This window comes from Ranitomeya variabilis, chromosome 1 (genome assembly GCF_051348905.1).
Source record: "Ranitomeya variabilis isolate aRanVar5 chromosome 1, aRanVar5.hap1, whole genome shotgun sequence".
Lineage (NCBI taxonomy): Eukaryota > Metazoa > Chordata > Amphibia > Anura > Dendrobatidae > Ranitomeya > Ranitomeya variabilis.
The window spans coordinates 332,853,383-332,880,229 of record NC_135232.1 but is presented as its reverse complement, the minus strand read 5'-3'; the positions used below and the strand labels follow the sequence as shown (position 1 = coordinate 332,880,229).

Below are 26,847 nucleotides of genomic sequence, written 5' to 3'. Positions count from 1 at the left end.
ACACCTCCTGACCCCACACATAACAGGCAGCGCATCACCAGGGCACTGGCTTCTCTCCAGAGAAGGGGGTGTGTGAGCCCTGTGCCAGTGCTGCATGGCTCTCACCTGCGGGTGCCCTCACCAGGGCATGTGTTGCTTCCCTGGCAGTGATGGTGGGGCGGCAACAGCACAAAGCTTCATTAGGTGCAGATCAGTAAATCTGGAGACATTTCTCTGCACGGTGAGAACTAGTTTCCTTTGTTACAAGCAGAGCCACAAGCAGCCTGCTGCAGCACATGGCTACCGAGCACGCCCACTCCAGCTCATTATCCTGCTGGCACCTACCTGGCACCGCACACACCGGGGGCATGAGGGTCGGTGTGCCTGCTCGTCCTGCACAACATCCAGCTCCTCGTCCTCCTCCTCCTCGCCACGTCCGTGTCCTGCGGATGACCCGTGCCCAGCGCTGGCAGCACCTCCTTCATGCCACAGGAAGCCCTAAGAGTAAGACTCAGGGACATGGGGAAGGGGCATGGCCTAACCCAAGGGGGGGTGTGACGGCTAATTCTCCTGTTGTCTGCAGGAGCAGAGTGTCCCGTGTAGGACAGCGGGGAAAAGCATCAAATGCGGGACAGTCCCGCACAATGAGGGACGGTTGGGAGCTATGGGTAAAAGGACGGGCGCGTGTAGGGACAAGGCAATACAACACGTTTCGAAGGATACATTCCTTCTTCGTCAGGGCTATTTAAATTATTTAAATAATTAAAAAACAGCATGGGGACCCCTCTAGTCTTGCTAACTAGCCTTGCTGAAGCTGGCAGCCCCCAGCTGTGAGTTTTGTCTGGCTGGTTAGCAAAAATACAGGGGAACCCATGCCGTTTTTTTTTTGTTTTTTTTTAAATTTATTTACAGTGCAGGAGCGACAGATGAATACTCCCATCCACCGCACCCGCTGTAATTAGCAGTAGCAGGTGTTGGATGATGGGAGTTGTCCCATCAGCTGACACTAGTGACAAGAGGTAAACTTTAGGCTATGTGCACACGCTGCGAATCCGCAGCGGATTGGCCGCTGCAGATTTTCAGCAGTTTTCCATGAGATTACAGTAAACCTATGGAAAACAAAATCCGCAGTGCACAGGCTGCGGAAAAAAACAGCACGGAAACGCTGCGTTGTTTATTCTGCAGCATGTCAATTCTTTACGCGGATTCCACAGCGGTTTACACTCCGCAGGTGTAAAACCTCAGGTGGAATCCGCACAAAAACCGCGGTAATTCCACAGTGCGGTTTTCCCAAAATCAGTGCGGAAAAATCAGCACAACATTCCGCAACGTGTGCACATACCCTTATACCTCCGATCACAGCTGAGCGCTCCCGCTGTCTTTTGACAGCTTGGAGACCTCGGCTCTGACTGGCTGGGATGATTTTACCGCTGATCAGAAGCAGTGTTTGCCGCGTTGTCATGCACATGACAGCACAGCAAACACTGGATGATTGGGCCCTTCTTTGAAGTGAATGGGGTTCGGGTACTGTTCTGGTACCCGAACATCCAGGTGTGTGCCCATCTCTACTAAGCATATCTACTGTGGAAGTAGGATTACCCACATTTATTGGCAGTCATTAATGAAACATCATTGAAAATCACTGATCTAGAGAAAGGAGGTCAACCTTTTTTGAGCCGCGGCACACTTTTTATACTTAAAAAATCCCGGGGCACACCACCAACCAAAATGGCACAAAATGACACTAAAACAGTACATATTCTACATATAGTTAATAATATAGATTCTAAATGTATTTATACTCACTCAGTGTGAAACCTGGGCCTGTTTCGATAAACACAAAAGGGATATCCTGGCAGGAATGGTGGAAAGACACACACGAAGCTCTTCCTCAACAGTTCTCAGTCTCTCCCTGTTTTTAGTTTTTTTTTTGTGCACATGCCCTAACCCTAACCCTAACCCTACCCCTAACCCTAGTTCTAACCCTAGTTTTAACCCTAACCCTAGTGGAAAAAGAAAAAAAAATATTTTCTTTTTTTTTTATTATTGTCCCTACCTATGGGGGTGATAAGGGGGAGGGGTCATTTACTATTTTTTTTATTTTGATCACTGTGATAGGTTATATCTCAGTGATCAAAATATACCTGGAACGAATCTGCCAGCCGGCAGATTCAGCGGGCGCACTGCGCATGCGCCCGCCATTTTGGAAGATGGTGGCGCCCATGGAGAAGACAGATGGACACCGGGAGGCCCAGTAAGTATGAGGGGGGGATCTGAGCATGGGGGGTGGATCGGAGGATGGGGGGGTGGCATCGGAGCATGGGGGGAGCGGGCAGGAGGACGGGGGAGCGGGCAGGAGGACGGGGGAGCAGACAGGACGACGGAGGGGAGCGGAGCACCGGACGGAGGACCGGAGAGGAGATCGGTGGTGGTGGTGGGGGGGTACATAAGTGTTTCCAGCCATGGCCGATGATATTGCAGCATCGGCCATGGCTGGATTGTAATATTTCACCAGTTTTTTTGGTGAAATATTACAAATCGCTCTGATTGGCAGTTTCACTTTCAACAGCCAATCAGAGCGATCGTAGCCACGAGGGGGTGAAGCCACCCCCCCTTGGGTGAAGTACCACTCCCCCTGTCCCTGCAGATCGGGTGAAATTGGAGTTAACCCTTTCACCCGATCTGCAGGGACGCGATCATTCCATGACGCCACATAGGCGTCATGGGTCGGATTGGCACCGACTTTCATGATGCATACGTGGCGTCAAAGGTCGGGAAGGGGTTAATGAGCTGTTGCTGACTTAATGATTATACACAGCATTATTGGCGGGCATTACCTTGGCGGCGGGCAAATGCGAGAGTCTCTCCGCTCTCAGGATGACGCGCCGGCCTCGGTGACGTCATTAAGTCGCGCCGGCCTCGGTGACGTCATTAAGTCGCGCGAGCGTTCAAAGCTCGCGCATGTGTTATTCTGTGACTGCGCATCGCTGCGCATTGCCGGGGAACAAAACAAAGGGGGCACCATAGTTTGGGGAACTTTCCCCGCGGCACACCCGACCATGTGTCGCGGCACACTAGTGTGCCGCGGAACACTGGTTGAAAATCACTGCTCTAGATTATATCCAGCCACTCATTCCAGAGGTTATGGTAATTTTTACCTATGTTTGCATTTTCTGATTTTGTGTCACGACTTATTGTTAATCGTGAAAGAATAAGAAGCAGGAGAGCTCCATGTATAAAACTGGTGGGATGAGGCTGAGGAACAACAACTTACAAGGAGCCGCTCACCTTGTAAAGGTTGTTAAAGTTGTGAACTGGTCAGACTCGGCTGCTGTACCATCAGGCATGGAGCTTGAAGAAAGGGGGGGACAAACAAATCAAAGACGCAGTGGTTTCAGGCACTGCCAAATCAAGAAGAGACGATGAAGGTACCTGACGAAAGAGCTAGGGTATGTTTCCATGTGGCGTATTACATTAGGATTTGCGTACAGCCGCAGCGTCCAGATGTTAAAGCACAGTGGAGGGGATTTTATGAAATTCCGCCTCCACTATGTGCGCACAGCGTCTTTCTAGACCGCATGCCTATTTATCTTGCGGAGACATTCCGTCTCCACAAGATAAATAACCCAGTCTATGGATGTGTTACTACGCATGTGTCCAATGAGCACATCCGGAATCACCATGCGTACAAAGGGGGGCTGCGCTTTGGGCAGAGCAGGGTATCCGCAGCTTCCAAGGCGCAGCCATACCGGCACGTGGAAACATACCCTTAGAACTCCGAAACACATGTTGAATAAAATTATATAGCCTGTGATTTCCGATATTTCACAACTTTTTCTTTAGGATGTTGAAATTTAAACATGTTGAGGAGTGCATATAGAGAAGTATGTAAAAGTTTGGGCACCCCGGTCTAAATTACTGTAATTGTAAAAAATAAAGCAAGTTGAAGATTACATGATCTCTAAAAGGGCTAATTAAGGTCTGAAACCTTGGTCAGTCATCTGAGCACACAAATCTCCAAGCGTCCCCATACTTTTATGTAATTCTTAAAATGTAAAAGAAATTTTTTTCTTGCCTAAAATCCAAAAGGAAATGTATAATCTATAACCCTTTCATGACATGTGCTATACAGTTCTGGCAGAGATTAAGAGGCCACTGCAAAATGTTCAGTTTGTCTGATTTTGCTTTTTATACATATATTTTTGAGTAAAATGTAAATTGTTCATTATTCTATAAACACAAATTACCAGAAAACCACATTGTAACTATTCCATGCGTTAAATAACGCCAGACATAGCCTCAAAAGAAGAGGCATGAACTAACCCCACTCTAAATATAAACTGAATAAGTAGGAGAACCATAGAGTTAACAGGGTAAAAACAGGGTACTTTATTAAATAGAAATCAAGTGACAACAATATAATACAAAAAGATATAAAATATATAGCAGGATGATGTACAAAAACACCAATGTCACCTACCCCCTTGTATAAGTGCAAAGTGCCTATAATAAATAAGGTCGTGCTCCTAATGGGAATATATGCCAGTTAGAACCCCATAGTAGATAGCTGTAAGGGTATCCCAGGAGCAGCGCTTACCAGTATTCAGGTAATGGGGGAGGTGGCACCGAACGGTATCCCAGAGTGCCCCAACGCACGTTTCGCCTATTGGTATCCCGGCTTTATCAAGGAGATGACTCGAATGCCCTGCAAGGACCTTTTATCCCATAATGGGTAAGTCCCAAGCCGGTCACATGTTGTGATCCGGCGAATTGCTCCAGCGTCCGCGGCGCGTGCGCACTGTGTGCGGCAGGTCCTGATCCGGCCAGAGGCGTCAGGCGATCAGCGCATGCGCGGAGACAATCGTCACCGCACCCACACAGAGAGCCGGTGGACGCCCCGGCAGGAGGAGGAGCCGCCGCCACAACAGCGCGCACGCGCTCAGCTGAGCAATCCCGGCCTCTCAATGTACCCGGATAGATCAGTCGCATCTCCAAATACGAGACAATACAAGGTAAATATTTATGACAGTCAAAATAATAATAATCATACAGGACCATCTTAATACAACAAAAAAAGGGGGTCCTTATTCATGACATGGAATTTCTTTTTAGCACTTGAAGAGTTGCCCGATATACCGGGCTCGAGGTAAAAGGGGACTGAAGATATGGCTGGAGGCGTATAGAATGGCGATATGGGATGTTGTGATCCCTGCATAAATACCTGAAAATATAAAAACATATACCGTATTTTCCGGCGTACAAGACGACTTTTTAACCCCTGAAAATCTTCTTAAAAGTCGGGGGTCGTCTTGTACGCCGGGAATCGCCTTGTACGCCGGGTGTATATGGTGGGTGGGGAGGGGGAGTGATCCTGATGACGAGGGGGCGTCTCACAGGAAAGTGAGTAATCCCCATTACCTTATCCTAGCGGTGCAGCGTGGGGGTGTCAGTGCTGGGAGCGGCGGCAGCTGCTGTGTTCTGGTGCGGCGGCTCCTCTTCTGTGTGGGGCCTCTGTGCTGTGAGGTGGCGGCGGCAGCGGCGTATCTTTATCCAGTTGGGGCTCCTCCGGCATCTCCTTAGCCCTGGAGGCCCCGCCGCAACTCCATCGGTGCGATGCGGTGGCCTCCGGGAAAATGGCCGCTGCTCAGATTCAGATCTCGTGTCCCGAGATTTCGGGACGAGATCTGAATCTGAGCAGCGGCCATTTTCCCGGAGGCCACCGCATCGCACCTATTGAGCTGCCTCCGGGAAAATGGCCGCTGCATTGCACCGATGGAGTTGCGGCGGGGCCTCCAGGGCTAAGGAGATGCCGGAGGAGCCCCAACTGGATAAAGATATGCCGCCGCCACCGCCACCTCACAGCACAGAGGCCCCACACAGAAGAGGAGCCGCCGCACCAGAGCACAGCAGCCGCCGCACCAGAGCACAGCAGCCGCCGCCGCTCCCAGCACTGAGACCCCCACGCTGCACCGCTACGATAAGGTAATGGGGGATACTCACTTTCCTGTGAGACGCCCCTCGTCATCAGGATCACTCCCCCCCCCCCCAAAAGGCACATATTCACCGGCCCTATAAGACGACATAGGGTGTATAAGAAGACCCCCGACTTTTAAGAAGATTTTATATTTTAACTGGTAAAGTTGGGGGGTCGTCTTATACGCCCAGTCGTCTTATACGCCGGAAAATACGGTATAAGAAAAATTAATTAATACCATTTAAAAGAAAATTAAAGAGCAACATAGGAATCCAATTCCGGTGGTTTTAAGAGGGCGCAAAAGAAGGGATTATAACAGGAACGATCCAGAGTTTACAAAAATGATGAGAAACTTAATGTTTCATTAAGCCCATTTGGTACCATAGTATTGAGGCGAACAATCCAGTTCGCCTCTCATTGGGCCAAAAGTTTCTTGTAGTTTCCACCCCTCACCCCCAGGTGCAGACTCTCGATCCCCCTGACCCGAAGAGACCCCGCATCACAACCGTGAAACATCTTGAAGTGACGCGGGAGTGTCCTCAGATCAGAGGGATCGACCACTGTCCTCGCCGCGCCAATGTCCCGAACATGTTCGCGCACCCTAACTCTGAACTCCCTCGACGTGAGGCCAATATAGATCCGAGGGCAAGCACAGGTGGCGTAGTAGATAACATTACTTGTGCCACACGTTATGTGCTGTCTAATATTGAACTGTTTAAGGCCATCTGATGTTTCGAATATAGAGGTGCGCAGGACATTCGCGCAGGCGAGACAGTGGCCGCACTGGAAACACCCACGGAGGGGCCCCCGAGTACCAAAAATGTTTTTGATAGGCGGAACATAATGGCTCCTCACCAGAAGATTACCAAGATTTGGTGCTCTTCTGGCGGTCATAGCCGGGGCAGCCCCTAGGCTGTTCCCCAGGGTGGGCTCTGTCTTCAGGATGGACCAATGTCTATTCAAAATGCCCCTAATGTTCTGCCACTCATGATTATAGGTACTGATAAACCTAATGGTATTATCATTACCTCCTGCCTGATGTTTTTTTGTTGTATATAACAGGTCACTACGCCGAGTCTTTCTCGCCCTATCAAAGCCCCGCTTTATGCACCTGCGGCTATAGCCGCGTGCGAGAAAGCGAGACTCCAAATCAGCAGCCTGAGTTTGAAATTTTTGGTCGGATGAGCAGATCCGTCTCATCCTCAGGAACTGTCCGACCGGGACAGCCCTGATAGTGGAAGGGTTATGGGCAGAGTCTGCACGAATCAAAGCATTTACAGAGGTTGGCTTTCGGAAAACGTCAGTCTGGATACATCTATTGGTGTCAATCTCCAAGGTGACGTCCAAAAAGTCAACCCTCGTAGAATGATAAACATAGGTCAACTTGATGTTAAAAGGGTTCGTGTTTAATTTAAGCATAAAGTCCTCGAGCTGCCGCGATGTCCCCCCCCACATGAAAAAAATATCATCTATATAACGAAGCCAGCACAGCACATGGTCAGCGGCCCCCACGCCCTCGTCGCCAAAAAGGAATCTCTCCCAGTAACCCAGGAAGAGATTAGCATACGAGGGCGCACAGGCCGCACCCATGGCCGTGCCGCGCTTCTGTAAATAAAAAACATCCTTAAAGACAAAAAAGTTGTGGGTGAGGACAAATCGCAGGAGCTCAAGGACAAATTCACATACAGGGCTGTCCAGATCGGAGGCCCCGAGGAAGAAACGGACCGCATCCAAACCATGGGTATGATCAATACACGTGTATAGGGTTTGAATGTCAGCGGTGACCAATAGAACTTGTTGGTCCACAAAGACGCCATCGACCCTGGTCAGGACGTCCGTCGTGTCACGTACATAAGATGGTAGATTTTCCACCAATGGTTTTAAAAAATGATCTATAAACTTGCAAATTGGATCTGATAGACCTTCAATACCAGACACGATCGGACGCCCCGGAGGGTCGAGAGCGTCCTTGTGGATTTTAGGCAGGAGGTAAAAAGTTGGAGTCTTGGGGGACCTGACCGTCAACCCCTCCAACATCCTTTTATCTATGATGCCCATCTCATGGGCCTTTATGAGAATCTGCTGCAACTGAGACGAAAAAGAGGCAACTGGGTTATATGACAATTTTAGATACGTGTTGGCATCCCGTAATTGTCGGAATGCCTCCTTCTCATATTTTTCACATGGCCAGATCACGATGTTTCCCCCCTTATCAGCTGGCTTATATACAACATCTTTGTATGATTGAAGTTCTATAAGAGCCTGCCGCTGTCGTTGGGTCAAATTATCCAATCTGCGACGAGTGGACAGTTTTTTAAGATCCTCAGATACCAATTTGGTAAAAATTTCCACGGCAGGGCACAGTGAGAGGGGGGGAAACCTCGTAGATCTGGGCATGAGAGATGATGGAAACCTACCTGGATGAGATACAACTTGTTCATCGAGGAGGTCTTGGAGATTCTGCAATGCCTCTGTTTCCATCTCAGTTAATGTCTCATTTGTAGAATTTTCTTTATGATGTAACTTTTTTAATATAAGTTTCCGCGAAAAAAGATGCAGGTCTTTCAATGCTGAAACATAATCAAAGGAGTTAGTGGGGGAGAAGGTCAGGCCCCTACCAAGAACCTCCAACTGGGCATCAGAAAAGACACGTACAGACAGATTATGTACCTGTAGCCCACCCCGGGGTCCAGGTGTTGGTCTCCCACCTTGGGAGCCCTTGTGCTTGGCCGCCTGTCGGGTGACAACTCCCCCAGTGGATGAAGCAGATACGGAAGTCTCACCAAGAGTATGAGGATGGGTAGTCCGTTTTTCCTGCGCTACATAAGGTTTCCTGGAGGTGGATCTTGATCGAGAGTGTGAGAAGAATCTCTCACATGGGCGAGATCTATCGTTAGGTCCTCGCCATCTATAGATATTACCAGTAAGTCTGTCATTTGTATCTCTTTTAAATTTTTTTGCCTTAGTAGTTTGTATTTCGTTTACCCACTTCTGTAATTCGGCATCTATATCATCATTAAATTGTTTGAGGGCATCAATGGTCATATCCCTCTTAAGGGTAAATTGTAACGTTTCCATTTCTGTTTCTATCTCATGTAGATTTTTAGTATCAATTTCTTTCAGTAATTCCATGTGGCCTTTCGAGCAGGTGTTTGAGAATTCCTCCCATCTTGTTTTAATCTCCTCATCCAAAATTGGGAAGGATGGAAACACCTGAACTCTAAGGCCACGGGGGATTAATCCCTCTTCCAAATACTTTTCTAAAAAGGCTTTATTCCACCATATTCTAGTTCTCTTACGCAGGAGTTCCTTAAATCGAATCATAGTTTCTTGAAGATCACTGTTCGCCCCATTGGCACCCCCATTACCATCATCCTTAAATGTTTGGTCAATATGAGCACGCCAGATTGAATCTTGTGCTCTATAATCCATGGAAAGCTGGAAAAATACTGTGAAAAACACAGCTATAGTTAGTATACACAAATTACCAGAAAACCACATTGTAACTATTCCATGCGTTAAATAACGCCAGACATAGCCTCAAAAGAAGAGGCATGAACTAACCCCACTCTAAATATAAACTGAATAAGTAGGAGAACCATAGAGTTAACAGGGTAAAAACAGGGTAACAGGGTAAAAACAGGGTACTTTATTAAATAGAAATCAAGTGACAACAATATAATACAAAAAGATATAAAATATATAGCAGGATGATGTACAAAAACACCAATGTCACCTACCCCCTTGTATAAGTGCAAAGTGCCTATAATAAATAAGGTCGTGCTCCTAATGGGAATATATGCCAGTTAGAACCCCATAGTAGATAGCTGTAAGGGTATCCCAGGAGCAGCGCTTACCAGTATTCAGGTAATGGGGGAGGTGGCACCGAACGGTATCCCAGAGTGCCCCAACGCACGTTTCGCCTATTGGTATCCCGGCTTTATCAAGGAGATGACTCGAATGCCCTGCAAGGACCTTTTATCCCATAATGGGTAAGTCCCAAGCCGGTCACATGTTGTGATCCGGCGAATTGCTCCAGCGTCCGCGGCGCGTGCGCACTGTGTGCGGCAGGTCCTGATCCGGCCAGAGGCGTCAGGCGATCAGCGCATGCGCGGAGACAATCGTCACCGCACCCACACAGAGAGCCGGTGGACGCCCCGGCAGGAGGAGGAGCCGCCGCCACAACAGCGCGCACGCGCTCAGCTGAGCAATCCCGGCCTCTCAATGTACCCGGATAGATCAGTCGCATCTCCAAATACGAGACAATACAAGGTAAATATTTATGACAGTCAAAATAATAATAATCATACAGGACCATCTTAATACAACAAAAAAAGGGGGTCCTTATTCATGACATGGAATTTCTTTTTAGCACTTGAAGAGTTGCCCGATATACCGGGCTCGAGGTAAAAGGGGACTGAAGATATGGCTGGAGGCGTATAGAATGGCGATATGGGATGTTGTGATCCCTGCATAAATACCTGAAAATATAAAAACATATATAAGAAAAATTAATTAATACCATTTAAAAGAAAATTAAAGAGCAACATAGGAATCCAATTCCGGTGGTTTTAAGAGGGCGCAAAAGAAGGGATTATAACAGGAACGATCCAGAGTTTACAAAAATGATGAGAAACTTAATGTTTCATTAAGCCCATTTGGTACCATAGTATTGAGGCGAACAATCCAGTTCGCCTCTCGTTGGGCCAAAAGTTTCTTGTAGTTTCCACCCCTCACCCCCAGGTGCAGACTCTCGATCCCCCTGACCCGAAGAGACCCCGCATCACAACCGTGAAACATCTTGAAGTGACGCGGGAGTGTCCTCAGATCAGAGGGATCGACCACTGTCCTCGCCGCGCCAATGTCCCGAACATGTTCGCGCACCCTAACTCTGAACTCCCTCGACGTGAGGCCAATATAGATCCGAGGGCAAGCACAGGTGGCGTAGTAGATAACATTACTTGTGCCACATGTTATGTGCTGTCTAATATTGAACTGTTTAAGGCCATCTGATGTTTCGAATATAGAGGTGCGCAGGACATTCGCGCAGGCGAGACAGTGGCCGCACTGGAAACACCCACGGAGGGGCCCCCGAGTACCAAAAATGTTTTTGATAGGCGGAACATAATGGCTCCTCACCAGAAGATTACCAAGATTTGGTGCTCTTCTGGCGGTCATAGCCGGGGCAGCCCCTAGGCTGTTCCCCAGGGTGGGCTCTGTCTTCAGGATGGACCAATGTCTATTCAAAATGCCCCTAATGTTCTGCCACTCATGATTATAGGTACTGATAAACCTAATGGTATTATCATTACCTCCTGCCTGATGTTTTTTTGTTGTATATAACAGGTCACTACGCCGAGTCTTTCTCGCCCTATCAAAGCCCCGCTTTATGCACCTGCGGCTATAGCCGCGTGCGAGAAAGCGAGACTCCAAATCAGCAGCCTGAGTTTGAAATTTTTGGTCGGATGAGCAGATCCGTCTCATCCTCAGGAACTGTCCGACCGGGACAGCCCTGATAGTGGAAGGGTTATGGGCAGAGTCTGCACGAATCAAAGCATTTACAGAGGTTGGCTTTCGGAAAACGTCAGTCTGGATACATCTATTGGTGTCAATCTCCAAGGTGACGTCCAAAAAGTCAACCCTCGTAGAATGATAAACATAGGTCAACTTGATGTTAAAAGGGTTCGTGTTTAATTTAAGCATAAAGTCCTCGAGCTGCCGCGATGTCCCCCCCCACATGAAAAAAATATCATCTATATAACGAAGCCAGCACAGCACATGGTCAGCGGCCCCCACGCCCTCGTCGCCAAAAAGGAATCTCTCTTTATTCTATAAACGTCTGACAACAGGTCTTCGAATTTCTAAGCAATAAGTTTTGTATTTTTTTCTGACAAAAAAAAATTGGTCAAAATGAAAACCCCCCAAGTGCTTTCAGACCTCAAATAATGCAAAGGAAACAAGTTCATAATCATTTAGAAACAATACTAATGTTTTAACTCAGGAAGAGTTCAGAAATCAATATTTGGTGGAATAACCATGATTTTCAATCACAGCTTTCATGCGTCTTGGCATGCTTTCCACCAGTCTTTCACACTGCTTCTGGTACAAAAATTTAAGTAGTTCTTCGTTGTTTGATGGCTTGTGACTATCCATTATCTTCTTGATTACATTTCAGAGGTTTTCAATGGGGTTCAGGTCTGGAGATTGGGCTGCCCAAGACAGGGTTCTGATGTGGTGGTCTCTTTTGCCAGAGCTGTATATATAGTTTAAGGAGGATGGAGGTGTATATGGAACGGGCTCACAGCAAGAATTACAGCCAGGACCTGCTGCTAGTGATTAATATGTTAAATGCCACTGTTAATCTCTGACAGCGACATTTAGTTCGTGCTTACTTCCACCCATCGGCGCACCCGGAATGTGATTGCCGATGAGTTGTCAAGACATCCTGGGTGTCAGCTGATGACCCCCATGTCTGTCATTACGGAACTTCTTTGAATCCCTGACCTGTGGCAGAGGTTCAGAGGAGACCGATTTCTGTTATATGATGATTGCATCTTAAAGCTCCCTAAGTGGGAAAACAAAATAAGTAAAAATAAAAAATGTTTTAAAATGTGAAAAAAATAAAAATGTTCAAGTCACCCGTTTTCACTCCCCAGTGAAAAGATATTAAAGAAAATAAAACAAACATTTGTCATCGCTACATTCAGAAAAGTCTGATCAAAATATAAAAACAATTAACCGAATCCGTACACAGAAAAAATTCAAGAAAAATAAAAGTTATGGCTTTGGGAAGGAGGAAAACACTGAAACGAAAATGGGTTCTAGCATGAAGGGGTTAGATTTAGCTCTTTTAGAGACCATTTTATCTTCAACTGTCTTAATTGTTCACAATAATGGTAATCATGCCATTGTTTGTGTATAACATAATAGGTGTCACTTTCCTGGAACATTGATATGGCTGTTTTCTCCCCCCAGGTACCCAGTAGAAATGAACAAATGGGCAGTAGAGTATCTCACCCAACAAGATATCTGGTAGAGAAGAGAAGGCAGCAATGCTTTGCGCAAGTCCAAGTTCAACATTGTGACCTCGTGAGATTCAGGGAATGGTAATTGATTTGTGCCAACACAGAGCCTGAACAATCATTTGTTTTATATTTATATTCACTATTTTTTGTTTGTTTTGATACTCTGACATTTTTTGAGTCAAATTCTTCAAAATGGTGCATATAGTTTATAAATTTTGCGCAAAACAAAAATAAAGTTGATTTTGTCTTTAATCTTTTATGCAACTCTTCAGCACAAAAAAAACCTCACGTTCTGTTAAAAATTACAGACAAAAATCACTCCAGGCATGGACTGACCTACGCTTGCACAAATAATCATACAGTTATTAGCTCACAGCACCTCTTGGAAAATAAGGTCAACAGTACCCAAGGTTGAAGCGCACGTCATCTCCAAGGAGTCCTTCTCAGAACACTTCCAAATACCAGATAATCAATAAGGACAGCGCCTCACAAGTTGGTGAATTTGCATCACAGTTAGGCTGGCGTTACACTACACTAGACGTATGAGAGGCGCAAAAACAAAGCATTGCACACGGACCAATGATTCTCTATGGGGCAGCTCCTATTTCCCGTATATTTCTCAGCTGTATTTTACGGGCATGGAAAATCGTAGTATGCTGCGTTTGTCAGCGTACTACGCAAAAAATCCGCCAATGAAAGTCTATGGGGGCGAGAAAAATACGGATTACACACGGACCATCAGTGTGACTTGCGAGAAATACGCAACGGTGTTATAGAGAAAAGCCGGTAATTCAGCGCGGTGTACAGTAAAATCACACTGACAGGTTAGAATAGAATAGCTAAAATAAATATACAGTGGGGCAAAAAAGTATTTAGTCATTCAGCAATAGTGCAAGTTCCACCACTTAAAAAGATGAGAGGCGTCTGTAATTTACATCATAGGTAGACCTCAACTATGGGAGACAAACTGAGAAAAAAAAATCCAGAAAATCACATTGTCTGTTTTTTTATCATTTTATTTGCATATTATGGTGGAAAATAAGTATTTGGTCAGAAACAAACAATCAAGATTTCTGGCTCTCACAGACCTGTAACTTCTTCTTTAAGAGTCTCCTCTTTCCTCCACTCATTACCTGTAGTAATGGCACCTGTTTAAACTTGTTATCAGTATAAAAAGACACCTGTGCACAACCTCAAACAGTCTGACTCCAAACTCCACTATGGTGAAGACCAAAGAGCTGTCAAAGGACACCAGAAACAAAATTGTAGCCCTGAACCAGGCTGGGAAGACTGAATCTGCAATAGCCAACCAGCTTGGAGTGAAGAAATCAACAGTGGGAGCAATAATTAGAAAATGGAAGACATTCAAGACCACTGATAATCTCCCTCGATCTGGGGCTCCACGCAAAATCCCACCCCGTGGGGTCAGAATGATCACAAGAACGGTGAGCAAAAATCCCAGAACCACGCGGGGGGACCTGTTATGACCCCAATGGCGAGGGTCTCAGAGGAACGTGGAAGTCTGCAGAATACAAAAATCCAGCTCATAGGGCAGTGGTAACTGGGTTGACCATATATCTACTCCTAACGCCAACACTAGAAGTAGCCGGGGATCATTCCTACGTTGATTCTAGATGACACGCGCCAGCCGGAGAATCTAGCTACCCCTAGTAGAGGAAAACAAAGACCTTTCTTGCCTCCAGAGAAGGGAACCCCAAAGCTGGATAGAAGCCCCCCACAAATAATGACGGTGAGGTAAGAGGAAATGACAAACACAGAAATGAACCAGGTTTAGCACAGAGAGGCCCGCTTACTGATAGCAGAATAAAGAAAGGTAACTTATATGGTCAACAAAAACCCTATTAAAATCCACACTGGAAATTCAAGAACCCCCGAACCGTCTAACGGTCCGGGAGGAGAACACCAGCCCCCCTAGAGCTTCCAGCAAAGGTCAGGATATAGATTTGGAACAAGCTGGACAAAAATACAAAACCAAAACAAATAGCAAAAAGCAAAAGGCAGACTTAGCTGATATAACTGGAACCAGGATCAGTAGACAAGAGCACAGCAGACTAGCTCTGATAACTACGTTGCCAGGCATTGAACTGAAGGTCCAGGGAGCTTATATAGCAACACCCCTAACTAACGACCCAGGTGCGGATAAAAGGAATGACAGAAAAACCAGAGTCAAAAAACTAGTAACCACTAGAGGGAGCAAAAAGCAAATTCACAACAGTACCCCCCCCCTTAGTGAGGGGTCACCGAACCCTCACCACGACCACCAGGGCGATCAGGATGAGCGGCATGAAAGGCACGAACTAAATCGGCCGCATGAACATCAGAGGCGACCACCCAGGAATTATCCTCCTGACCATAGCCCTTCCACTTGACCAGGTACTGAAGCCTCCGCCTGGAGAGGCGAGAATCCAAGATCTTCTCCACCACATACTCCAACTCGCCCTCAACCAACACCGGAGCAGGAGGCTCAGCAGAAGGAACTACAGGCACAATGTACCGCCGCAACAAGGACCTATGAAATACATTGTGAATAGCAAACGACACAGGAAGATCCAGACGAAAAGATACAGGATTAAGGATTTCCAATATCTTGTAAGGCCCAATAAAACGAGGTTTAAATTTGGGAGAGGAGACCTTCATAGGAACAAAGCGGGAAGAAAGCCATACCAAATCCCCAACGCGTAGTCGGGGACCCACACCGCGGCGGCGGTTGGCAAAGCGCTGAGCCTTCTCCTGTGACAACTTCAAGTTGTCCACCACATGATTCCAGATCTGCTGCAACCTATCCACCACAGAATCCACCCCAGGACAGTCAGAAGGCTCCACATGACCCGAAGAAAAGCGAGGATGGAAACCAGAGTTGCAGAAAAAAGGCGAAACCAAGGTGGCGGAACTAGCCCGATTATTAAGGGCAAACTCAGCCAACGGCAAGAATGTCACCCAATCGTCCTGATCAGCAGAGACAAAACACCTCAAATAAGCCTCCAAAGTCTGATTGGTTCGCTCCGTCTGTCCATTAGTCTGAGGATGGAAAGCAGACGAAAACGACAAATCAATGCCCATCCTACTACAAAAGGATCGCCAGAACCTGGAAACGAACTGGGATCCTCTGTCTGACACAATATTCTCAGGGATGCCGTGCAAACGAACCACGTTCTGGAAAAACACAGGAACCAGATCGGAAGAGGAAGGCAGCTTAGGCAAAGGAACCAAATGGACCATCTTGGAGAAGCGATCACATATCACCCAGATAACGGACATGCCCTGAGATAGCGGAAGATCAGAAATGAAATCCATGGAGATATGTGTCCAAGGTCTCTTCGGGACAGGCAAGGGCAAGAGCAAACCGCTGGCACGAGAACAGCAAGGCTTAGCTCGAGCACAAGTCCCACAGGACTGCACAAATGACCGCACATCCCTTGACAAGGAAGGCCACCAAAAGGACCTGGCCACCAGATCTCTGGTGCCAAAAATTCCCGGGTGACCTGCCAACACCGAGGAATGAACCTCGGAAATGACTCTGCTGGTCCACTTATCCGGGACAAACAGTCTGTCAGGTGGACAAGACTCAGGCCTATCAGCCTGAAATCTCTGCAACACACGTCGCAGATCCGGAGAAATAGCTGACAAGATAACTCCATCTTTAAGAATACCAACAGGATCAGCGACTCCAGGAGCATCAGGCACAAAGCTCCTAGAAAGAGCATCGGCCTTCACATTCTTTGAACCTGGTAAATACGAGACAACAAAATCAAAGCGGGAGAAAAACAATGACCAGCGGGCCTGTCTCGGATTAAGGCGTTTAGCAGACTCGAGATACATCAGATTTTTGTGATCAGTCAAGACCACCACACGATGCTTAGCACCCTCGAGCCAATGACGCCACTCCTCAAATGCCCATTTCATGGCCAACAACTCCCGATTGCCCACATCATAATTTCGCTCGGCAGGCGAAAACTTCCTAGAGAAAAAGGCACAAGGTTTCATAACAGAGCAACCAGGGCCTCTCTGCGACAAAACGGCCCCTGCCCCAATCTCCGAAGCATCCACCTCAACCTGAAAGGGAAGTGAGACGTCAGGCTGGCACAAAACAGGCGCCGAAGTAAACCGGCGTTTCAACTCCTGGAAAGCCTCCACGGCAGCAGGAGCCCAGTTAGCTACATCGGAGCCCTTCTTGGTCATATCCGTCAAAGGTTTCACAATGCTAGAAAAATTAGCGATAAAACGACGGTAGAAGTTAGCGAAGCCCAAGAACTTCTGAAGACTCTTAACTGACGAGGGCTGAGTCCAATCAAGAATAGCTCGGACCTTGACTGGGTCCATCTCCACAGCAGAAGGGGAAAAAATGAACCCCAAAAAGGGAACCTTCTGCACACCAAAGAGACACTTTGAGCCCTTGACAAACAAAGAATTTTCACGCAAAATTTTAAAGACCAACCTGACCTGCTCCACATGCGAATCCCAATTGTCAGAAAAAACCAAAATATCATCCAGATAAACAATCAAAAATTTATCCAGATACTTCCGGAAAATGTCATGCATAAAGGACTGAAAAACTGAAGGCGCATTGGAGAGCCCAAAAGGCATCACCAAGTACTCAAAATGACCTTCGGGCGTATTGAATGCGGTTTTCCATTCATCACCTTGCTTAATGCGCACAAGGTTGTACGCACCACGAAGGTCTATCTTGGTGAACCACTTGGCACCCTTAATCCGGGCAAACAAGTCAGACAACAGCGGTAAAGGATACTAAAATTTGACAGTGATCTTATTTAAAAGTCGATAATCAATACAAGGTCTCAAAGATCCGTCCTTTTTTGCCACAAAAAAGAATCCCGCACCAAGAGGGGAAGAAGACGGACGAATATGTCCTTTCTCCAGAGACTCCTTGATATATGAACGCATAGCGGTATGTTCAGGTACCGACAGATTAAACAGTCTTCCCTTAGGAAATTTACTGCCTGGGATCAAATCTATAGCACAGTCACAGTCCCTATGAGGAGGCAGTGCACTGGACTCAGACTCACTGAAGACATCCTGATAATCAGACAAATACTCCGGAACTTCCGAAGGCGTAGAAGAAGCAATAGACACAGGCAGGGAATCCCCATGAATACCACGACAGCCCCAACTTGAGACTGACATAGCCTTCCAGTCCAGGACTGGATTATGGGTCTGTAACCATGGCAGCCCTAAAACAACCAAATCATGCATTTTATGTAAAACCAGGAAACGTATCACCTCGCGGTGTTCAGGAGTCATGCACATGGTAACCTGTGTCCAATACTGCGGTTTATTTGCTGCCAATGGTGTAGCATCAATACCCCTAAGAGGAATAGGATTTTCTAATGGTTCAAGAGTAAAACCACAGCGCTTAGCAAATGAGAGATCCATGAGACTCAGGGCAGCACCTGAATCTACAAACGCCATGACAGGATAAGATGACAGTGAGCAAATCAAAGTTACAGACAGAATAAATTTAGGTTGCAAATTACCAACGGTGACAGGACTAACAACCTTAGCTATACGTTTAGAGCATGCTGAGATAACATGTGTAGAATCACCACAGTAGTAGCACAAGCCATTCCGGCGTCTATGAATTTTCCGCTCATTTCTAGTCAGGATTCTATCACATTGCATTAAATCAGGTGTCTGTTCAGACAACACCATGAGGGAATTTGCGGTTTTTCTATCACATTGCACCGAATTAGGTGTCTGTTCAGACAACACCATGAGGGAATTTGCGGTTTTGCGCTCCCGCAACCGCCGGTCAATTTGAATAGCCAGTGCCATAGTATCATTCAGACCTGTGGGAATGGGAAAACCCACCATAACATTCTTAATGGCTTCAGAAAGGCCATTTCTAAAATTAGCGGCCAGTGCACACTCGTTCCAATGTGTCAGCACGGACCATTTCCGAAATTTTTGGCAATACACTTCAGCCTCGTCCTGCCCCTGAGACATAGCCAGCAAGGCCTTTTCCGCCTGAATCTCAAGATTGGGTTCCTCATAAAGTAAACCGAGCGCCAGAAAAAACGCATCAAGATCAGCCAATGCCGGATCTCCTGGCGCCAGCGAAAAAGCCCAATCCTGAGGGTCGCCCCGTAAGAACGAAATAACAATTTTTACTTGCTGAGCAGAATCTCCAGATGAACAGGGTCTCAGGGACAAAAACAATTTACAATTATTCACGAAATTCCTAAACTTAAACCTGTCTCCGGAAAACAGTTCAGGAATCGGTATTTTAGGTTCTGACCTAGGATTTCTGATAACATAGTCTTGTATGCCCTGCACACGAGTAGCCAGCTGGTCCACACTTGTAATCAAGGTCTGGACATTCATGTCTGCAGCAAGCATAGCCACTCTGAGGTAAAGGGGAAGGAGAAAAAAAAAAACTCAGAATCTTCTTTCTTATAATCCCTCTTCTGCAATGCATTAAACATTTAATACTGGCCTGGCAAACTGTTATGACCCCAATGGCGAGGGTCTCAGAGGAACGTGGAAGTCTGCAGAATACAAAAATCCAGCTCATAGGGCAGTGGTAACTGGGTTGACCATATATCTACTCCTAACGCCAACACTAGAAGTAGCCGGGGATCATTCCTACGTTGATTCTAGATGACACGCGCCAGCCGGAGAATCTAGCTACCCCTAGTAGAGGAAAACAAAGACCTTTCTTGCCTCCAGAGAAGGGAACCCCAAAGCTGGATAGAAGCCCCCCACAAATAATGACGGTGAGGTAAGAGGAAATGACAAACACAGAAATGAACCAGGTTTAGCACAGAGAGGCCCGCTTACTGATAGCAGAATAAAGAAAGGTAACTTATATGGTCAACAAAAACCCTATTAAAATCCACACTGGAAATTCAAGAACCCCCGAACCGTCTAACGGTCCGGGAGGAGAACACCAGCCCCCCTAGAGCTTCCAGCAAAGGTCAGGATATAGATTTGGAACAAGCTGGACAAAAATACAAAACCAAAACAAATAGCAAAAAGCAAAAGGCAGACTTAGCTGATATAACTGGAACCAGGATCAGTAGACAAGAGCACAGCAGACTAGCTCTGATAACTACGTTGCCAGGCATTGAACTGAAGGTCCAGGGAGCTTATATAGCAACACCCCTAACTAACGACCCAGGTGCGGATAAAAGGAATGACAGAAAAACCAGAGTCAAAAAACAAGTAACCACTAGAGGGAGCAAAAAGCAAATTCACAACAGGGACCTAGTGAATGAACTGCAGAGAGCTGGGACCAATGTAACAAGGCCTACCATAAGTAACACACTACGCCACCATGGACTCAGATCCTGCAGTGCCAGACGTGTCCCACTGCTTAAGCCAGTACATGTCCGGGCCCGTCTGAAGTTTGCTAGAGAGCATTTGGATGATCCAGAGGAGTTTTGGGAGAATGTCCTATGGTCTGAGGAAACCAAACTGGAACTGTTTGGTAGAAACACAACTTGTCGTGTTTGGAGGAAAAAGAATACTGAGTTGCATCCATCAAACACCATACCTACTGTAAAGCATGATGGTGGAAACATCATGCTTTGGGGCTGTTTCTCTGCAAAGGGGCCAGGACGACTGATCCGGGTACATATAGAATGAATGGGGCCATGTATCGTGAGATTTTGAGTGCAAACCTCCTTCCATCAGCAAGGGCATTGAAGATGAAACGTGGCTGGGTCTTTCAACATGACAATGATCCAAAGCACACCGCCAGGGCAACGAAGGAGTGGCTTCGTAAGAAGCATTTCAAGGTCCTGGAGTGGCCTAGCCAGTCTCCAGATCTCAACCCTATAGAAAACCTTTGGAGGGAGTTGAAAGTCCGTGTTGCCAAGCGAAAAGCCAAAAACATCACTGCTCTAGAGGAGATCTGCATGGAGGAATGGGCCAACATACCAACAACAGTGTGTGGCAACCTTGTGAAGACTTACAGAAAACGTTTGACCTCTGTCATTGCCAACAAAGGATATATTACAAAGTATTGAGATGAAATTTTGTTTCTGACCAAATACTTATTTTCCACCACAATATGCAAATAAAATGATAAAAAAACAGACAATGTGATTTTCTGGATTTTTTTTTCTCAGTTTGTCTCCCATAGTTGAGGTCTACCTATGATGTAAATTACAGACGCCTCATCTTTTTAAGTGGTGGAACTTGAACTATTGCTGAATGACTAAATACTTTTTTGCCCCACTGTATGTATATATATATATATATATATATATATATATATATATATATATATATATATATAGAGAGAGAGAGAGAGAGAGAGAGAGAGAGAGAGAGAGAGAGAGAGAGAGAGAGAGAGAGAGAGAGAGAGAGAGAGAGAGAGAGAGAGAGAGAGAGAGATATCAGTGAGACACATATATATATTTATATTTCATACAGCGCTAGATAGCAGAAAAGCCGGTAATTCAATTGCCGGCTTTTGCGATCTCCTTATCAAACCCGACAGGATATGAGACATGGTTTACGTACAGTAAACCATTTCATATCCCCTTTTTTTGCATATTCCTCACTAATAATGTTAGTAGAGTGTGTGTGCAAAATTTGGGGGCTCTAGCTGTTAAAATAAAGGGTTAGAACGCAGAAAAAACTGGCATGGGCTCCCATGCAATTTTCTCTGCCAGAGTGGGAAAGCCAGTGACTGAGGGCAGATATTAATAACCTAGAGATGTACTATGATTATTGCCCCCCCCCCCCCCGAATAAAAACATCTGCCCCCAGTCACCCCAGAAAAGGCATATCTGTAAGATGCGCCTATTCTGGCACTTAGCCTGTCTCTTCCCACTCCCGAGTAGCAGTGGGATATGGGGTAATAAAGGGTTAATGTCACCTTGCTATTGTAAGGTGACATTAAGCCTGTGTAATAATGGAGAGGTGTCAATAAGACACCTATCCATTATTAATCCAATAGTAGTAAATGGTTAATAAAACACACATGAACTCGAGCGTAGGAATTTTTCTGACTATTTTCTCACGCTCGAGTTCATATGAGGTTATGCCAGCAGGGGGCGCAGCACCGCATTTCTAGGTAGCTACATTCCCCTGCTTCCCATTCATTCCCCAGTTTTTACAGGCAGGGGCGGCTGCATTAGCAGAGCTCCTGCTTGTAAAATTATTTAACCCCTTCAGATGGATTTACAGCGTGGGACATGACTAACGGCAGAAAGGTATGGGATATTGTTGTTTTTTTATTTTTCCTTTTTTACAGAACGAGGGTCATCATTTGGATTGAGAGTATAATAAACTATTACAACACTGTTGATTTATTTCAAAATACTTTTTTCCTAATGTGTGTTTTAACCATTTACTACTATTGGATTAATAATGGATAGGTGTCTTATTGACACCTCTCCATTATTAACCAGGCTTAATGTCACCTTACAATAGCAAGGTGACATTAACCCTTTATTACCCCATATCCCACCTCTACTTGGGAGTGGGAAGAGAGAGGCTAAGTGCCAGAATAGGCACATCTTTACAGATGTGTCTTTTCTGGGGTGGCTGGGGCAGATGTTTTTAGCCAGGGGGGCAATAATCATGGTCCCTCTCTAGGTTATTAATATCTGTCCTCAGTCACTGGCTTTCCCACTGGCGGAGAAAATTGCACAGGAGCCCACACCAGTTTTTTTCGCGTGATTTAACCCTTTATTTTAACAGCTAGAGCCCCCAAATTTTGCACACACACTCTACTAACATTATTAGTGAGGAATATGCAAAAAAAAAAAAAAAAAAAGGTATATGAAATGGTTTACTGTACGTAAACCATGTCTCATATCCTGTCGGGTTTGGGAAGATTGCCGGCTTTTGCTACTGAATTACCGGCTTTTCTGCTATCTAGCGCTGTATTAAAAAAAAATAAATATATATATATATATATATATATATGTCTCAATGACTATATATATATATTTATATATATATATTAGACTGTATGTATGTTTTCACGAATATTTGAGCCCATGGATCCATTATATGTCCATCTTGCAAGGCTTCGAGAAAAAAACGCAGTACGGATGCCATACGGAGGATGACATGCGTAAAATTCGCAGCCACACCCTGCCTACGGATGACATACGGAACACTGTTTTGGGATCATTTCTGCATATTACCCCTGTAAAATACAGACCGTATTTCCCTACGCTAAATGTGACGCCGGCCTTATTCTGCCTCCAGTTGCGACGTTTCGATCAAGAGATCTTTATCAAGCACAATACACATTACAATAACCACACATAGTGTAAATACCAGGGCTGTGGCATCGGAGTCCATTTTGGTGAAGTTGGTATCAAATGTACCAATTCTGACTGCTAAAATATATAATAAATTGGGTACAGTAGTTCAAAGCAGTTTGTGGGGAATATTTTTTTTTTTTCATAAGAATTTGGGAAAGTTATGAAATGTCCTATAAATTCCTGATTTAAGGTCTAGACTTTTAGCGGAGATGAATCTGTGCTGCAGTTTGTATTCATGATAAGTAGTTAAGCTCCTCCTCTACAGATAAAAGGAAAAAAATAAACACACAGGGAAGGAAAGCTTACATTCATCTCAGAATTTTTGGAGTGAACAGGAAAGCAAGATTAAAAGAAGTTAAGTACTTCCTAAAGCATATCTAAACTTTTAATAAACTGTGCATAAATCAATAGTCCAGTATATGTCGTCTCTGTATGCTTGATGTTTTAGATTGTTTTTCCTTTTGTTTGGAGAAATTAGCTGAAACACTATACATAGAATATAAGGGGAAAAATGTTTTCTAACATCTCAAATTCGGAAATACAGTAACAGGATCGATGAGGACATATACACTCACCGGCCACTTTATTAGGTACACCATGCTAGTAACGGGTTGGACCCCCTTTTGCCTTCAGAACTGCCTCAATTCTTCGTGGCATAGATTCAACAAGGTGCTGGAAGCATTCCTCAGAGATTTTGGTCCATATTGACATGATGGCATTACACAGTTGCCGCAGATTTGTCGGCTGCACATCCCAAAGATGCTCCATACAAGGCAGGATGGATCCATGCTTTCATGTTGTTTACGCCAAATTCTGACCCTACCATCCGAATGTCGCAGCAGAAATCGAGACTCATCAGACCAAGCAACGTTTTTCCAATCTTCTACTGTCCAATTTCGATGAGCTTGTACAAATTGTAGCCTCAGTTTCCTGTTCTTAGCTGAAAGGAGTGGTACCCGGTGTGGTCTTCTGCTGCTGTAGCCCATCTGCCTCAAAGTTCGACGCACTGTGCGTTCAGAGATGCTCTTAGGCCTACCTTGGTTGTAACGGGTGGCGATTTGAGTCACTGTTGCCTTTCTATCAGCTCGAACCAGTCTGCCCATTCTCCTCTGACCTCTGGCATCAACAAGGCATTTCCGCCCACAGAACTGCCGCTCACTGGATTTTTTTTCTTTTTCGGACCATTCTCTGTAAACCCTAGAGATGGTTGTGCGTGAAAATCCCAGTAGATCAGCAGTTTCTGAAATACTCAGACCAGCCCTTCTGGCACCAACAACCATGCCACGTTCAAAGGCACTCAAATCACCTTTCTTCCCCATACTGATGCTCGGTTTGAACTGCAGGAGATTGTCTTGACCATGTCTACATGCCTAAATGCAGTTGCCGCCATGTGATTGGCTGATTAGAAATTAAGTGTTAACAAGAAGTTGGACAGGTGTACCTAATAAAGTGGCCAGTGAGTGTATATTTGTGTGTGTTCTGGAATGTGATTCAGCACAAACATGCTCCCTCCCTCCTTCATAGACTGGGAAGAAATATGATGTGAAGCATTTAGTGAGCCGTTCCCTGCTGAGACAAGCCTTGACATTGAAAGCTCAGAGTAAAGCTATTTAACACCACATTTTACAAACTTTATCCTTATCTGTCCTATTGATTTATGCAAAGATTAATTTGGGATAGAAATAAAACTTTCAGTGCACGATTCCCTATTCTTGCAAGAATTACAATATACTTATTTTTTTACAGGACAAAATTATTTTGAGAGCGCATTTACATAATTACAAAATGTCTAAGAAGCAGCTTATGAAGTCAGTTGTATTTGAGCATTTCACAGTGACTCAAGATAAACATTTTGTATGTCAGTGTATAAGTGACCCAGATGAAAACAAATACTGTGATGCCAAAATCAGTGAATACTCAGGCAGTGGTAAAAATGCTCCGTCAAGAACTTCCAATCTAAAAAGACATTTACAACGCTGCCAACTAGAAGTTTACAAAGCTGTGACTGAAAAAGATCACAGCAGCATCATGAAACCAGAGACCAGCACTTCCCGCCAGGCAAAGGAGGAGGAAAGAGCGTCTCAAATGTCAGTTACAAGATATTTTGTAAGTGACAAAGTTACTGTAACAATGACAGCAGATGTGTTTAAAACACAGCTCATCAAGCTTGTTGTAAAGGACTGTGTACCATTATCATTATTTGTACGACCAGCTTTTACAGCTCTTAATAGAGAAATAGCTGGAAAACTTGGTGTTTCTCTGGAAAGAAAGTATTAGAAAATTTGTGATTGAAGAAGCCCTTAACCAAAGGAAGATCTCAAAAAGACTCTCGAGACGCTTTGTATTTCTTAAAATGGATACCTGCACTCGTCACAGAGTGAACTATTTTGCCATCAAAGTTCGATATGTTTGTGACAACAAATGACAAGCCAGAGCTGGTATGTCACTCCATAAGGAGAAACGTTACCCCATAGACCCCAGTCCAGAGCCTCTCATCTAGCCAAATTTGTTCTCATGCTTCGCAATGACGAGGGCCAACAGACCAAAACACTGTGTCTGCGACTTGAGATACTGATTTGGCTTTTAAGTTATATTGCACGACTCGTTAAGGGGTTGATTGTGACTTGTAGGATCGCTGCTTCCAACAGGTGGCGCTACAGAGTTTAAGTCCTCTTTTTCTCTGAAGAGGCAATTTGCATATGTGATAACAAAAAATTGTAACTAAGACACTGTCAGTAAAAGACACTAAAGCTCATTACAGCAGCCAGTTTCTCCAGACCTTAGTGGAAAAAGTTCTGCAAGATTATGAACTCAAAAAAGAACAGGTTCTTGCTATTGTAACTGAATGCTTCAAACATAATAAGTACAATTAAATGGATGAATGGGAATAATGAAGGTGAACAGCAGCTACATTTCACATTCAGTATGTTGGAGATGGAAGGCCACAGTCCTGTTCCCATAGAAAACAGGTTGACCATATTTCAGCAGTTTTCCACTTGCTCTCAAAGTAAAAGAGTTCAATCGTTCATCAAAATTGACTGTGCACGAGGCAAATCCTTTATACCCTGAAATTGTAAGATGTTGCCCATGTGGTTACTACTTTGCCACCAACCCAAGTTAGTGTAGAAAGGTTGTTCTCTAGCCTTAAAATAATTAGGTAAGATTTGAGGTAATCTATAAAGGAGGATCTCATGGAGGTGACACTATTTCTCAAAACAAATTGATAGACTGCACAAATGCTATTCAGTATGTTTTTGTTGAAAACTGTTATTTTTCCCCACTTACTGCAGAGTAATAAATTGTAAATATGCAAGTTTTTTGTTCTAAAGTTGTATTCCAATAAATATATTTTATGTTCTCTCTAAATGGCTTAATTGTTGTATCACAATAAAGACTAAAAGCCTGATACCATTTTACTACAGTAAATTTATCACTTAAACATGAGCCATGTATGAGGGAGGTGTGAGTCGGTGTCATGGGAAAATGAGGAGTCGGAGGTTTGGTTTACCGACTCCACAGCCCTGTTATATATCACCCCTTAATTAACAACAACCAATGATAGACGTACACATACAATTATGCATATATCATGTTTTAAAATGCC

General features: G+C 45.0%; 1 protein-coding gene across 1 annotated transcript in view; it reads left to right on the top strand.

Annotated features, from left to right (window-relative positions):
* Positions 1-26,593, top strand: part of LOC143817526 (uncharacterized) — a 265,837-nt gene extending 239,244 nt beyond the window's left edge. The window contains exons 7-8 of the mRNA XM_077299011.1: positions 12,929-13,059; positions 24,990-26,593. Coding sequence (XP_077155126.1) covers positions 12,929-13,059; positions 24,990-25,005 — 147 coding nt within the window. The 3' untranslated portion in view covers positions 25,006-26,593. The remainder of the gene's footprint in view (positions 1-12,928; positions 13,060-24,989) is intronic.
* Positions 26,594-26,847: the final 254 nt, after the last annotated feature.